The sequence below is a fragment of the Larimichthys crocea genome, chromosome XXIII (genome assembly GCF_000972845.2).
Source record: "Larimichthys crocea isolate SSNF chromosome XXIII, L_crocea_2.0, whole genome shotgun sequence".
Classification (NCBI taxonomy): Eukaryota; Metazoa; Chordata; class Actinopteri; family Sciaenidae; genus Larimichthys; species Larimichthys crocea.
In genome coordinates, this window is record NC_040033.1 from 126433 (window position 1) to 143640 (window position 17208).

A 17208-nucleotide genomic window follows, 5' to 3' on the forward strand; every position below is an offset into this window, starting at 1 on the left:
CTCCACCCTCCAGAACCTCCATCGGCTCCCTGCTCCACAACAGATGCGATTCAAAGTCCTCCTCCTGACTCCGTAATCAACCCTCTCACACAGGTCACGATCTATTCGCCACCATATTTAAGTAAAGCTCACTTTCAAACTCCAACATCAATTCCTCTGTCGTATTGGGACGGAGACAGAAATATTAAAACAAAAACAAATCAAAGACGGATCACAGTCCAGATCTGAGGCCAGTTTGTTTGAATTCAACGGTTCAGAATCAGACGGTAAATCAGATTCCCTCCCTCTTCCTCTCTGCCTGCCCATGATTCAGTGTGTTGTGTGGTGGTGGGAGGGTTTGGACTGTCAGCACAGATGACATACGGAGGGGGGGTCATGATCAAGATGGTCGACATTATCCCGTCTGAGGGAGTTGGACGTAGGCAGGAAGAGAAGGTCAGAGTGTCGACTGTGATGCTGTTTCTCCTCGGGCCGGTTTATTTGTGTACAGCTCCGCTCAGGTGTCACTTGTTCCTCAGAAGAAAAGGTGCCACCTAGAACAAAGTCTTCCTGCATGTGAACTTCCAGCCCAGCAGGCAGCATTTTCCTCCATGTTGTATTTGAATTTATGTTCCCTAATACCATCTCGCCTTGTTCTTCAGCCTACACCTCTGTATTTACTGGTGCTGTGACCTAAATCTACCCTGAGGGATCAATAAAGTTCATTTCATCCTTCCAGTGTGGGTTGGTCTTATAACGGAGTGTCGGCTTATTCATCCTCCTCTGTCTCTCTGTCACCAGATAACAATGAAAACTCTGGGACTTTACATTTCACAGAAAAGATACACAAAAAGAAAAGAAGTCTTTCTTGACGTTAATAGAAGTAGTTGAAGTAAAGCTGGACTACAAACTAGTAGGAGTAATGCTACTTTAAATAGTACTCTGTGACTGCGCAGCAGAACCTCAGAGGTTTGTGTCCATGGTTAGGAAACAGTCAGTGCTTGGTTCCTTTAACCATGACCATGATCCTTCTGTGACCTGTACCGACGTGGTTCTGGGTGTTGAACTGTTTAGTCCAGTTGAATCAGACTCTGGTTCATTCTCCCCTTTGGTACGATTAGTCATTTAAACTGTGGAGCTGACTTCACTTCCCAGCCACAGAGGCTGCTGCTCAGCTAAAACCAACAGTAGAACAGGTCGAATAAAAGTAGATCTACTTTAAGTAGATCTACTTTAAGTAGATCTACTTTAAGTAGATCTACTTAAAGTATAACACAGGTCAAACTGTTCTACTGTGCAGACATTAAGTGGGATATTACTTTTGCCGTGAGGAATAAAAACCCAAAAGGAAGTGCTTTAGACTTGTCTTTTATACACAACACACACACACACACACACACACACACACACACACACACACACAGTCATCTCCCTGTGGACTGGGGTTTAGGAGGTGGAAGCCTCTTTTGTGTCTCTGGCTGAACATTGGACAGATGTCACATTCACAGCCTCCCAGAGAGCTCATAACTCACACTAAACACACCCACAGCACACACACACACACACACACACACACACACACACACGCACACATACACACACGTGCACTCAACAAATCAACTACCACTTTGAAAAATGTTTTCAATATTGTATTTGAGTTATTGATCAGCGTGGCTTTTAACATAATGTTTTAACCATTTATAACCTGAGACCTTTACAGCACGCACACACACACACACACACACACACACACACACAGACACACACACACACAGTTGGAGGTGCATCAGAGGAAATTAAGCTTGAAAACACAATCACACAGACACAGAGTTGGAGATGCATTGGAACGAGCGGGAATGAATGCTAAACTAATTTAATGGAGCACACACACACACACACACACACACACACACACACACACACACACACAGCTGGTAGTGCATCGACACGGCCACCACCAGCAGTGAATGCTAGGCTAATGGAATGATGAATATCAGCCGTGTGTATTCCAGGAAAATCAACCCCCCCGGCAGCGATTTCCTCAGAGACGGGTCAAGTCATATTTCTTACTAACTGCTCTGATGACAGCAGAGACTTTCTGAGAGGAAGCTGGGTCAATGATGATTAAAGTCAGACTTCCACCTTTTCAATTTGCTCATATATATATATTTTTTTTTTGTCAGATTATTGGCTGAATAAAGGTGTGAGTATGACGGGAGAATCAGCGTCTGGGCTCTGATTCTGAACGTGCTCGCGATGCATTTCCACATGTTGAACTTCAACTTTCTAAATATTAGAAACACCGACCATCAACCGTGCTGTCGCTCTATCAACAAAGTTGAGTTCATCCTTGCAGAAGCTGGTGAGTTGGGAACCTTACCAGTCAATCTGTTCCAAACCTCACCTACAGTCACGAGCGCTGGGTGTTGACCAAAAGAATTAGATCACGCATGCAAGCAGCCAGAATTTACTTTCCTTCATGTCTGGGCTCAGGCTTGGAAACAGGGTGAGGACTTTCGAGCAGATTGCAGCTCCTTCATGTTCAAAGGAGCCAGCTCCACCCGGACTGATCAGGACTGGACTCCTGGCTCCTCCCTGTGGAGGTTTTCCGGGCACATCCACCTAGGATGCGACCCAGAACATTGGTATTATAAATCCCATCTGGCCTGGGAACGACTTAGGACCCCCAAGAGGAGCTGAAGGACATGAATGAAGAGAAGGACGCCTGGGCTACCTTACTTAGCCTGCTGTTAGCAGAACTCAGACAAAAGAAAATGGATGGACGGAGGATGAGGAACGTCGTGAGAACTCAATAATATAAATACAGATTTAGATTCGACTGTGGGCTCCACACATCTCCTGTTTGTGCTTCTGCATCTTCATCCTTTGCACTGTTGATTTCGTTCCAGTCGCAGAAATAAACTGTCAAAAATAAAGTTTGAAAACATGTCAAATCCCCAAAGACTTCCCCGTCCTGCCCGTCCAGAAGAACGAAGTCCATTTTTTACTTTTGTTTCTCTTCGTTCATTCTCATTCAAATCCCACTTTGCTGGATCGAGAAGGGAATATTTTTTTAAAGGACAGAAAAGTCTTTGTGGATTTTTTGGGGCATTTTTCAAAAACATTTGTTTGGTTTTTTTTGGTGTTCTGTTCATTTCTCAGAATATTGGCTGCAGTCATTCTGTGGCTGGCACACAGTCATTAAGATTAACTGACAGCTACAAACTTTTAAAGCACATTCACGTGGATCACGTTCAGGATAAATAAACCATGTGGGGACTTGCTCCGGAGGCGGTCCTGTAAACCAGCTTTCCTTTCAGCATGAGAAACAGGAGAATCGGATCGCTGCCCTCTGGGCTCCTCCGGCTCTCCCGACAGCCTCGTATCACTTCCTCTCAGGACAAAACGACTTCCCCCTGCTCGGCGACCTTGTGGGTCACATGCTGAATGCCAGCGAGCTCCCATAACAAGAGGCTGTAACGCCTGCCGCTAATTAGGATCCTTAACGAGGCAGCCCGTCGGGCTGGCTGTCATTCCGTGTGGTTGCTGCGTGCCGGGCGTATGTTTGGCATGTTGAAGGCATGTCAGCAGAATACTGACTGGGGCCAGAGTTGCTGACAGGTCACATGACAAACACGCTAACCACATATTCCTCTATTCATATAAAGACTGTGTGACAAAATATTTACTGACAATATTCAAATGATTTGGTCTGAATTTAAAGTTGTTGTTGTTTCTTTGTTCAGGCAGTTTCAGACTAATTAAAGGAATTCCAGCTGAACCTGGCTGCGATTGGCTCCACTCACGAAAGAATGACTGAAATCCATCCAATCAGCACTCAGCAGGTTTACCTCGTTTGAATCTGTTTTTGTATCGTTCAGTTTATGTTACATTTCAGATCTGAAGTGAAGAAGATTTTCTGCAGAACATCATTCTCACTGTGAGCCAACAAACAAAAACTGAAGAGACATTCAGAATCCAAACCGTGGAACTTTGTTAATGCAAAGTTTAAACTCAGAGCAGAGGTGTCGTCGTTCAGTGTCTGTGACGTCAAGCCATCGTGATCTCCGTGTGGTCACTCTTGGCAGTCGAGCCTCTGCCGGCTAATCCAAGTCAGAGGTGGATCATAGCAGCCGAGGTGGCTGCTCAAACAAGCCATCTGTGACCACACCCACCTGTCTGTCACCTTTAAGCCTTAATATAATGTGAACAGGTGAGTTCACCCTCAGTACAGTTGTCATGAAGCGAGCCAGTCTCCAATGTTGAAGACCACGGACGTTGATCCGGTCAACTCAGCATCAAGCTTGAACTCGCTCGCCCAGAGCACGTCGGAACCAACGTCAGCGGAAAATTTCAAGTAGGAATTATTGTGATAAATCAGCCACACGTTCAAAATCTAAACGGTTCATTTCTCTGGAGCTAAGTGCAGACTTAGTTGGTGGTACTTGGGCCTCAAGAGCATGAGTACAGACAAGAACACAGCTCCCGGAACATCCTGAGGGTGCATCGGCCCTATGTGGGCTCCAACACTTAATGCAGGCTGATAAATCAAATGAACCCCTGCAGAAACACTCATCGCCCTCAGCATCGAGGCGTTTGTTTTGCTCTGTAAACCCCCTCCTCAGGCGAGCGGCGTTCCCCGGCCTCAAACGGGCACATGCACACATAAAGCGCCGAGCAGATGCTGCCAGACTGCTCAGCCGGGCCAACACGCCGCGTCTCCTGAGGCGAGGCGAGGCATGATGCAGCGATATGCAGAAATACCTGGAGGCAGGCAGATACAGTGTCAGTGAGTAAGGACCCTCGGGTTCATCTGGAGACTCAACCAAATCGGGTTCAGGAGACTCAACCAAAACAGAAAGACCTGCCTCGTGTTTCTGCAGGAGCTTCTGTACTGTCAAAGTCAAACAGTCAATGTAGATCAGCTCAAGAATGGAGACGTCATCTTCCCACAACAGTGAAATGGCCACATGGATGGCAGCACAGCTTCTGTCGACTGGAAATGACCCTCGTCCTCGTCCTCGGGGAGGGCAGAATAAATCCCCCTCCCAAACACAGCATGCTCAACATGAGCAGGATCTCAGACTGAGAGATTACCGTCTCCTGAACTGATGCGAGGTGAACCTGCGAGGAGCCTTTTCAACACAATACAGATTCCAACAAAAAGCAGTTTGTGTTTTAATCTTGGACCAAATGTTCCCAAAACAGACTCGGGTGATGAAGAGGCTGCGATGTGTGTGTGCAGCTGGTTGCATGAGTCGTATGTCAGTGTGTGTGTGTCACAGCGGGTCAGCTCTGTGACCTTCGCCCTCGAGCCCGGCGAATCAGCATCATGCGTGAGCAGCTTCAGCACAGGAAGCAAACAACACTGTGATCAACGTCACTGTCACGACCGCTCGCTCGCTCTCGGCTGCTCGCTCAGTCGCTTTCAACACTGTTGACTCACTTTGACTCTGCACAACGAGAGGAAAGAAGAAGCTGAACGTCAGTAACAGTAACAAAGTTTAACACCTGCTGACCCACACTGACCTGTGATCAGGTGACCCACACTGACCTGTGATCAGGTGACCCACTCTGACCTGTGATCAGGTGACCCACACTGACCTGTGATCAGCTGACCCACACTGACCTGTGATCAGCTGACCCACACTGACCTGTGATCAGCTGAACGGTGTCTCCGTCATTCGTACGTCTGTTCTCACTCTATGTAACTTTGGGCTCCGGGTCGGGAGAAGTACGTAACGCTTTACGGCACATGTTAACTCAGTTTGTTAGCTGCCGTTAGCTCATGTTAGCTCCATCTGTTAGCTCATGTTAGCTCATGTTAGCTCCGTCTGTTAGCTGCTGTTAGCTCAGTTTTAATGTTAGTTTCTTTTACTTTCTCTCTGTCTGTCTGTGTCTTTCTTTCTTTCTTTCTCTCTTTCTTTCTTTCTTTCTCTCTTTCTTTCTTTCTTTCTTTCTTTCTTTCTTTCTTTCTTTCTTTCTTTCTTTCTTTCTTTCTTTCTTAACTCTGTCCACAGAGATCAGAAGATGCTTTCCAGTTTCTGGCTGCAGCATCTGTCTCATCTCTCTTTTGTTTTCTTCTGTATCTCTCCTTTTCCTTCTTTCCTATCTCTTCATGTGCTTTTATCTCTCCGTTATCTGCTCCATCTTCCTATCCTTCTGTTCTCCCTCTCTCCCTCCTTCTCTCCGTCCGTCTACTTTCCCATTTATCTCCTTCCTTCTGTCCTTATCTTCTCTTTCTTCTGCTTCACCTCTTCTGAACCTCTCTCTCCTTTCTCTTCTTCCTCTGACCCTGTAGCATGTTTCCTTCCCTCCTCACTGACCTTCCTGCTCTCAGCGTGGACGCTCAGCACATGTCCGAGCATCCGACCACGGCATGTTTTACATTTATTGTTTTTGTGGAAGTCCAATAAAGGATTTAGGATTTAGTGGTGGTTACTGATTGCAGTCCCCTCATTTCACCATCTCCTTCTGCAAAAAGCTCTATCTAGTTGTTAGGCGCTCCATACTTTAACTCTTTAGTACTGCACTTCATCATCTTCATCACCAAGCAGCAAGGAGTGTCTCTTTTGGTCCCTCTCTACCTTCACAGACCTCCTGAAGACCTCCAGCTCTTCAGAGAGGACCTCCTCTACAACACCACCAACAGCTGGACGTGATAAAGGCGAGACTGAAGCTGCAGTTTGTTTGGTTTCTGTTTCCATCTTTACTCTGTTTACATTGTGTCAGTAGTTTGAAACAGTCTTGGTTCTCAGTCAGACTCAGATGAGTAGAAGCCTGAATGTTATTACATCGCGTGTATCGTGGTTATTGAAGGATTTAAGTGACAAGCCGCCGTGTCGGATGAGTGACAGGAAAATCGAGAGACAGTGATGTTTTCACCGCTTCCTCTCTGACAAGCTTTTCACACTCGCTGTGAGCTAATCTAAACCTCGGGCTACAGTCAGCCCGGAGATATCTGTCTTGAAATTGTTTCACACTTCTAGATATTTACAAAAGGCTGATCGTAAGATCTGGGGGTTAGTTCAGGGTCTTATCACGGAGCTGATGGATGATGGCAGAAGTGTAGCTTCTGGTACGGTTTTAAAAAGGCGTCGTGTTCTGGTTGGTTTCAGGTGTTTGGGTCAGAACTGAATTTCAGGGCACACAGAGCGGATGAAAACAGGTCAGAGCTGAGATTTTATAAATACTCAGGTGTTTAGTCTAGAGGCCTTTAGCAAAATGATGTCTGGGGTTTTTTATAGACTGTGAAAATAAAAATAGACAGATGGGGACTTATTACATTATCATTAAAGTCCTAAAGCACTGTCAGACTCAGGACGGACAGCAGACAAAATGGATCCTAACGACCCACACATATACACTTTATTATTCTTGCCAAAACCGGGTGCCTGAATTACCCACAATGCAACTCGACCGCCAGCAGCCTGGTCAGAGATTTCTGTCTGAGGAGCACACCAGCTGACCGATATAAACACATTTGCAATCTCACTGATTGAACCCTTGAACCCTTCAACAAGCTCCACCCTCAGCTTGAAGGCATCTCCAGCTCATACATCCACCTCCACCTCCACCTCCACCTCCACCTCCACCCAGCGTTTGACAACCAAACATGAGGAGAAAATGTCCACTCACCCTGCGTCGCTGCCGAACCCACAGATTAGGGCATCCTTGGCTCCCTCCACCTTGTAGAAGTTGTCTAGAAGAAGAAATCAAAATTCCACTTTAGATTCTGAATCTTTCTCTTATTTTACCTAATTAGACCTCTCCTCGTGCATGACTGACATCACCTTTTGTAGCACCTATCAGGGTGGAACGATTTACATTTTAATATTCTCATTAGTTAACGTAACACCCAGCATGCTCAGGCGAGCAGGACCTGACAAAATCCTGAAAATTCTAAAGGTAACATAAACCATGTTAGCACACGTTAATGAACAAATGTGATCTTGTTGTTCAGCTCAGTGAAAACTTCCTGAAGAAAAGTCAAGAACACTGAATCCTTGTTCAAAAGAAAAATATCTGGACGAGTGAAGATCCATCCATCCATTTTCAGGTTGCCGGTGGTAGCAGGTTTAGACATTCCAGACGTCCTTCCCCCCCAGCAATGTTCTCCAGCTCCTCCTGGAGGATCCCAAGGCATTCCCAAGCTAGATGGGCTATATAGTCCCTCCACCGGCATCTCCTCCCAGTTGAACATGCCTGAAACACCTCCAGAGGAAGATGCCCAGCAGGCATCCTAATCAGATGTTGAACCACCTCAGCTCCTCACCCTATATCTAAGGCTGAGCCCAGCCACCCGTCACTACCCAAAGCTCATGACCTAAGGTGAGGGTTGGAACGTAGATGGACGAGTACAACGTCCACAATGCTGTGCACCAACCTGCCGGTCCATCAAGAGATACTTGAACATCTAGTGTGCAACAAACCTTAAAAATGCTAAACTTGTACATCTCTGGGTGTTTCAGGTAAGTCCAGGTAACTTCCTGTCCTTTCTCTGACCTGAAGTTTGTGTTGAGCTCGCAGGCTTTCCGTCTGTTACTGCGAGATCAATACACTCATCAAACTCAGCTCATGTGTTGGCTGGTTTAGAAAGCATCTGAGCAGGAGACCATCAAACCATAACATCTACAGGACCCACGGACAGCTGAGCATTTATTCAACACTTTAATACGACCACAAGCCATTTCAAAGCACGTTGAAACACTTTACCGTAATCACATGAGGTACTCCTCCGGCCCAAACACACCCAAGCATCAGACATAACAAGTTCAAAAGCTTTTAATGGACCTGAGCAGGAAGAAAACAAGTGCCACTTAACTTTTGCTGTGGTTTGAGGATGCAGTATATATTCCTGAGGATGGGAATAAATGTATTTAACCAACCCTGCAACCAAGAGAGGGACTGAAGCCAGAACACAGTAGGTTTGCTCACACCAGCATTCATCACAGAAAACCACTGCGACCACTGGATTCAAGTCAAAGTCAATTCATTGTCTGTCAACAATGGTCGCTCCTGCTGCTGTGGTCCTGCCACTAAAAATACTTCTATTGTTATTGTCATTATTTCTGCTATCAATCAAATCATGAGCCGGGTTCTGCTCGAGGTTTCTGCCTCTTGGAAGGAAGTTTTTCCTCACCACCGTCGCCAAGTGCTTGCTCATGGTGGGGATTGTTGGGTCTCTGTAAATAACTTTATGAAGAGTACAGTGTCTCATGAGATAACTTCTGTTAAACTGAGCAACCAATGGTAGCCGATGTAAGACCAACAATGTGGTGCTGCTTTCAGGACAGAACTTCTGTGATCATCACTGACTGAATGATGGACATATTTCAGAAGAGCCAGCTCGTGAAGAAATGTATTTAAAGTTACTGATGCAGAATGTAATGAGCGTTGTGACAGGCAGCCACCGGTTTAAAAAACTGTGAAAAACATCACCTCCTATTTGTGAAATATAACATCAGCACCACAATCAGTATTTTCTTATTGTGAAAAGCTGTTCCTGTCTCAGTCAGCCTTACATAACAGAGACGAGGAACCTGACAGACGGGGGATCTCGGTGTCAGAGTAACTTTCGAACAGAAACAATGACCTTAAATGCGAGCTTGACATTTCCATCCATTTGCCTTACGGGAACAACTACTCAGGGTACTTATCTTTTATTCAACACACAATTCGGACCACATGCATTTGACTCCAGCCATTATGACTGATTGCACAGCATTGCAATAGAAACATATTAAAATGGGCATCATGTTCTTATCGCACTTCTCTAAACGTACTCGGGGAAACAAAAGAAGCTGCTGCACCCAGCGAAACAAAGTTCCAGCATGTTTTCAGTCAAACCTCAGCGTGTCAGAGAGAAACAAAGAATTTCAACAGTTCAAAGCCGACAAAGAAAACCACAGCGTCTTCTTTTCTGTGTCGTGGCTGTACACGTGCAAACAAAACAGGTTATCTGCTTCAGTTTGGCTCTGACTGCGTCTGACCGCCGCCGCACCAAAGGCACTGAAGTTTTTTAGGAGCGTAGGCTATTCATTTGTTATGGAGTGCATCAGGGAGACGGCATCCCTGCTCACCAACAAAGACTTCTGAAGTCCGAATGCTTTTGTCCACGAGCTCAACGTAACCAGACAAAAGTTAAAGTCTCCTTAAAGTCGTCACCTGACACTTCAGTCTTCCAAATAAATGCAAATTAGCTCACGCACTGACATTTAATAAAGTTTAGTTTTTTTCCAGGGCGACCCCCGTCTGAGACAATTTCACAGAGCTGCAGAAACTTGGAAAATTGTCTCTACAGGATGTCGAGAGAGTTTGATTCTTTTCATTTCTTTTTAAACTCAAGAGCAACAAATTACTCTGACAAGCATAAACACACCTCCACCCTCCGCTTCATCTTTATCTGCAAGAGATATATTTACATGATGAAAACCTGCAGAGCGTTATTTGTCAAAGTGTAACATACTGAGTCACTGGTAATCTTCGTAAATTGCTCTCTCAAATAAAGGAAAGATATTAATAAATGTTTAATTAATGGTCTGAATGTCTTGAAGTTCCCATCTTAGAGGCAGAACTAAATTATCTGTCATGATTATCATCATTTAAAGTTGTGTCTGTTGATCTGTGAGGGACAATTAAAGGAGTTTCAGGAATAATTACTAAGAGAATTCAAGATTATGAGTTGAAGAGCTTCAGACTTTTTGACCCTGATTCTGATTCTGCCACTTCTGTCCAGCACGCAGGGAAAAACCCGTCCTCTGCGTGGGTTTAATCAGCCAGCAAGTGTTTGGACAAGCGTCCTTAAAAATAGGTACGATGTTCACAGTGTTTTTATATATCAAAAAGCTTTTTGTTTCTCTTCCTGTAAAACACTCTTAGTGTCATTTCACTGACTGTTATTTTGAAGATACTCAAAGGAAAATTTTAAGGGTGGAAATCAGGCTCCAAAGCTTATTGCCACAATCTGCATGATGAACAGATTCATTATGAAGCATAAATCAGGTTCTGCTTCCTGTATGAACCCACTGTTAGTCAGTAACATCAGCCTGCTGCTCAGCAGAAGGGAAACGGACCGAACATGATGTCTGTTGATATTCATTTATCGAACCCTCCGTCAAGAAGCGGCGAGGACGACTGCAGCTGTCAGACAGAACAAACACGGCATGATGGGAAATGTTTAGCATGGAGAACATCCACCATTGATCGCTGTTTTCAGATCAGCAGAACGAGTTTTAGCGCCACAGCTCAGCTCTCAGGTTTCACGGCAGCTTTTAGAGGTCGATACGGGAGCCTGCAGGGGACATTTGCTTGATGTGATGGATGGCAAAGCAAACTGGAAATGAATAAATAGAAGGTACATTAGCAAGAAGCAGCATGTCCCGACAAACCCCATTACTATGGGCTCAAAGTCGTCTTTGTTTTGGTCGGTTTCACTGTTTCACAGACGAAACGGCACAGCAGACACACTGCTGCCTTTCCTTTACATAATTACACGTCTGTTTATCTGAGGGTGTGTTCTTACAGTGTGAATCTACTCCCACTGATACCAACCTGATATAAATGAAATTAAAGGTTTCCTTAAACAACCCTGTTTCCGGGGCATTGTTCAGCTCCGTTGGTAGAGCGTCCGCCCCGTGTACATCAAGGACGAGGCAACACTTTGTGAAAAACTGCAAACAACTTCAATCCAGAAAATCAAAGATTCAGAGAATCAGGGAAATCCTTGCACACAAGGTCCAAAACCAACACCGAATGTCCGTGACCTCCGACCCATCAGGCAGCAGCATCTACAGATCAACAACATCCAGAAACACCGCAGACTTCTCTGGACCTGATCAGTTTTTTTGAAATCATGGATGTCATTTAAAACCGACATTTTTGGAATCAGGGTTGTAAATGTGAGTTTGTGCATCTGTAGCTTTAAATTTATTTGCAGGGATGAAAAGAATGATTTAGTCATAAAGGTTATTTGGAGTTTTTTGTCTTGTGTGGTCATTTATCAAAGTGTTAAAGGGCGTCACACACTCCGGAAAACTTTCACTTTACCGGGACAAAGGGAAGAAAGGCTTTATGCAAGTCGGCCATCGAGCAGCTGATAAGAGACTTCTGCCTTTGCAGCTCGGTTTGTTCAGATTTAAAGCAGAGAGTCTTTGTTTGTCTGCAGCTTCAAAGAGAAGCAGAACAGATTCAGTGATCCTTTACATCTGTGTGTACTCACAGTATGTCCTCTCTGTAATGAACCTTTCATATTATAAAGGCTGTATTTATAGAAAACAGGAGCCACACCCGAGCGGTAATACAGTTCATACAGAAACTCAATACAGCCTCCAGCAAACCAAGGCTGCATGAAAATGAACACGAGGTTTGCGTATCATGAAAGTCGCATGTTAAAGCTGCACTTTAAAATCTGATGAAGATTCGTGGTCGTGATTGTTCCGTGACACATTTTGGTCACAAGGAGAAAAAAAAAGTCGACGTGCAGTTCAGGTTTCATCTGACAGCAGCGTTAATGTTTCCTCAACCCTGACCTCGACCTGCGGGTGTGTGTGTGTGCGCTGCATGGACTGTGCTTATATATACTGTGTGTGTGTGTGTATGTCTACATAACATATATTATGTTCCCTGGTCAACATGCCTGACATGTCAAATAGTGTATATACCAACTGACCTCGCGTGACCTCTCTGTGCGTGCATGCGTGTGTGCGTGTGTGTGTCATGTCTCGTATGTACTGTGTTCCTGGTGAACTGCCCAGATGAACTGCTTGGTCACACATCACACCCCTGACAACGTGCATGTGTGTGTGTGTGTGTGTGTGTGCACGCATCTTTATTGACGTCAGTTGTAACCACGGTGCCAACATGGCATTGTCCAGTCCGTTTAGGAAACAGCAGTCAGCACTGCAGCATGACACACACTCGTCTGCACAGAACATACTAGAAGCCGGTCCTGTTCCTCTGTCACTGACCCGTCTTAAGAACATGAAACAAGATTTTCATGTTAGAAATTTTACTGAAAACTTCAGTCACCGTTTCCTGGATTTAAAATAATAGATTCCTACTTCCTAAAAACAAGAAACTAGCCATAAAATATGCACACAGTGCCCCAAATATATGAATATCAACTCGGTTTAACAGCGCCGAGTGCTGGAGTTGCTATTGTGTGTTCACAAGATACAATTTATCCACGTTATGATTCATTCATAGAGACCAGCCTTCCTTACACACCGAGAGAGACAGCAGGAATATGACGTATGATGTATCAAAGGGTCGTGGGTTGGAAGCGACCCCAAGCTGCAGCAGTAAGGCCTACAGCCTTGGAGCTACCAGGGCGCCCCTCTTTTCAAAGTCCTGGTGTATCGATTTAACAAATTCTGTTGACAATGACGTCCTCATAGGTTCTGTACGACAAAGCATGATCAACAAGTTTAGACTGAAACGTGAAGTTTGAGCCAGGAGTTAGACCAAAGGTTCGGATTTCAGCAACAATGTCAACCAAGAGCACTGAGAGCGTGAGCGCGAAATTCAGCAAGTCAAAGTCTAAGTGAATTATTTAGCAGTGATACAAGCAATGAACCTCTGAGGCTGAGGTATTAAGATCTCAACCACAGACTGAAAAACACAAAAAGAGATCTCGCCATGTCCAAAGCATCCGTTTACAGTTTAGAGTTTTTAGAGATGCTCACCCTCGTCGTTGACGAACTCCTTCAGGGAGGCCCAGGTCTTGTTGTTGCAGTAGAAGGAGGTGTTGGCCGGCAGGCTGCCGTTGACACAGTGCGCCGTGCTGCGGACGCATTTCTGCCGCAGGTTTCCCATGAAGAGCTGCAGGCCAATGAGGGCGAAGACGCTCAGGCAGAAGACGGTGAGGATCATCACGTCGGCAAGCTTCTTCACTGACTGGATCAGAGCGCCGACGATGGTCTTTAATCCTGCCAGACCGCCAGGGACGCAAGGACGCAGACAGGTTTAATATTTAGGTGAACGTTACTGTGGCCATGAACCCTCATTTGGACCAATTACAGCAAGAGATACCTTAAATAATTCAAACTAATAATAAGTTTAAATACATATGTTGGACTTCAGTGGATCAAGATCCATAAAGACGGCAGCCACCTCCACTTAACTTCTCCATCCAATCCAGTTTCTCCAATATTCTTTAATTAGTTTAATACATTTAAAAACTTGAAGACACAAGTATTTATTTTTAGTAAAAGAGCAATGTGAGCCGAGTGCAAGAGCCACCATCTTTATGCACCGCAGCAACTCAGAGGAAAGAAGAACATAACTGCTGTCAGGTGAAAAGATAACGTATTTCCACGTCCTCTCAGCTGAATAAACATTCATTTAAATAAAAGATTTTTGGAAATTGAAGGTTTTCATCTGACAGCAGCTTTAAGTTTGTTTTTTTTTGTCACTGTGGGGAAAAACTCAGCATCATCATCACCAACAAAATGAAGCAAAACAGACACAAATTCCCATTAACATTCAAATAAACACACACACACACACACACACAGGAATATATGGGAAAACAGCAGGAACAAAACACAGTCAGAACACAAAGGGTGCAGACGTCGGCCAGCAGCCTGTTTCTGTTTGTACATTTCATTTGAGTTGATTCATTAGAAACAGACGCTACGCTCAATGGAACCAACACTGTTAACATGGAAGCGTCTGTCAGCCAATGAATGACCAGCGTGATCACATGTAGTCACGGCTGCAGCGATGACATGCGGCGTTAGACATGTTGCTACTACTTCCATATAGTTATAACATGTATTAGACATTGTTATAACAAGGCCACTGCCATGACATGAATATGGTTTAATCATACATGTTACCATAGGACTGCATGCTAACATGCACAGTGGAAACATACAGAGGCTAGTCAGCGACAGATCGAAGAGGTCGGTCATTTAAAGTTACAATTTACGATACAAAAAAAAGTCTTAAATCAGGAGCTCATGTATGCTAGACTTGATATTTGAGAACATTGGAGTGCATGGTGCACCCTCAACAATCGCCATCCTGGAGAATCAATTTAGCAAATTTTGTCCTCACAGGGTCTGTACGACAAGTTCATGGGGTGGGCCACCGGCATTGTAAAACCGGCAACCAAGGAAAGCTGCTGGACCAACTGGACCAATACCTCAACATCTGAGCTGCACCTGTGTTTTATATTTATAATTTGGCAGCCAGCTATGGGCACTAATGCACTAATGCTCTCTCGTTGGTTGCAATGTGGCGAAGAAATCGTCATTTCTGTTACGTGTGCATTGGCCAGTCAGTACATGACGCACACAGCGCACTACTACTACAGAAACATCTCCATTCAGGCTCAGGGCGGACTTTGGAGAGGTTCATTGGATTTATTCATTGACTGAGCTGAACCACAGACGTTTTCTGATGTTTTTCATAATTGTTACAAACTCGGTGATACATAAAGGAGTGACTGACTTCCTGTCTGTGTGGAGTCGCTGCTTGCTAAGCCTCTGATGTCCACTCACAACCAATTATGAGGAAGACTTCAGTGCTTCTTTCTGCATACTACCTGTGTGCATGTCAAAAGGTACAGCAGGTGCTACAGTGTTTAGTGGGTAGTATGCAGGATGAGGTTTTGAACACAGCCACTGATTAAGTGCTTCCAGCAGGCTCCAGCCAGGAGGGGTGCGTTTGATATTCACTGCCCTGCGTTTGCTTCCTCACCTGGGATGACAGAGATGGTTTTGAGCGCTCGCAGCACCCTGAACGTCCTTAAGGCTGACACATTACCCAGGTCCACAAACTCAGTCACATATCTGCAACAAGCCGGGAGACAGAAGCACAAGAACAGACACACACAGAAGGGTATGACCACACTGAGCAACAACGAGCCGACACAGAGGGATAGAAAAATGGAGATACAGAGAAAGAGAGAGAGAGAGATACAGTAGAGACAGGCCAGGTCGGACGGCAAACGGTGGAGATTCAAGCCAGAGACGTCGACTATTAAGACGGGGAAGCCAGGTGGTGGAAGCTGCTCACACGGATGTGAACTGGAGACAAACTCAACTCAAGGCGAGTTCACCAATACTTTTTACTGTGTCTCTTCAGTTTTGCAGTTTTAACAATGAAATGAGCAAGGTGACTGAATGACTGGCTGGTCTTAGCAACAGTAACTAGGGGGCGGTGCTTAGGACCAGGTTCAGAGAATCTAGTCTAGTTGGATAAATGAACTTTCTTCACGTCAAACATCTCCAGTTCAGGATCACGTGTTCAGCTTTTACATATCTGACTTTTCCGTCTTCACTGTTTCTTCAGTTCAGATCAGGTGATTACACCTGTGACTCCTGATTGGGCAGAGAGTGGGAAGTGGGCGGGGGGCTGGTGCTGAAAGACACGGCAGACATGGGACGAACAAGAGAGGACGTTCACGACGACGTAACGATGACGAGTGCTTGTTTGTTTGTTTTCTGTCCCTTTGGTCGCCCCCTGGTGGTGGTGAGGCCTTACCTGGGATGACTGAGATAGTTTTCAGGGCTCTCAGCACTCTAAAGGTTCTCAGCGCCTGCAGGTTCCCTACTTTGATAAACTCTGTTAACAGCCTGTGGGGGGCAGTGTGGCGGTTGTCAACATACAACAAAAGAAGAAAAAAACATAAGAAAGTCTGAAAATACTGTGATAAAATTTAAAAAGTACAACCCTGATTTGTTAGAGTGCCAAACAGACAGACAATCAGGGAGTGCTATGCTCATCAGAAACGCTTTATCATGTTGAGAAATAAACATCAGTCTAGTATGGCTCTATAGACAAAGCAAACATCTAATCTTTCAATAGTTGATACAATAAATCATACAGATTACAGATTACATAACAGGACATCCTATAAACTCCTGCAGCTCTAATGAGATCCCAAGGACCCGCTGGACGACAGACAAACACATTTCATTCAACTTTTATATTTGCTATATTCACCAGCCTTTATGTATTTGGAAACATTCAGCTTCAGGACGAACTCATCGATACGATACGATGATGTCCTCGGCAGAGGTGGACGGAGTATCTGTAGGACCTCGAGCTCGAGGCCTCGTCACTGTGATGAATTTATCCATTCTGCTTCACGTCATGTCAAACTGAATCATGCTAATGTTACAACACCTTTCCTCACCTTGTTTTTTCTGAGTCACGTTCGACTGCATTCATTTTGTTTTTTGTCAGATGTAGCCTATTATTGCATATTAATGTTTGCAG

The 17208-nt window shown here is 44.8% G+C and overlaps 1 protein-coding gene across 1 annotated transcript in view; it reads right to left on the minus strand.

Moving 5' to 3' along the window:
- Nucleotides 1-17208, minus strand: part of LOC104932209 (sodium channel protein type 4 subunit alpha) — a 156067-nt gene that overhangs the window by 80798 nt on the left and 58061 nt on the right. The window contains 3 exon segments of the mRNA XM_027274271.1: nt 7618-7681; nt 13665-13907; nt 15685-15776. Of these exon segments, the coding sequence (XP_027130072.1) occupies nt 7618-7681; nt 13665-13907; nt 15685-15776 (399 nt within the window).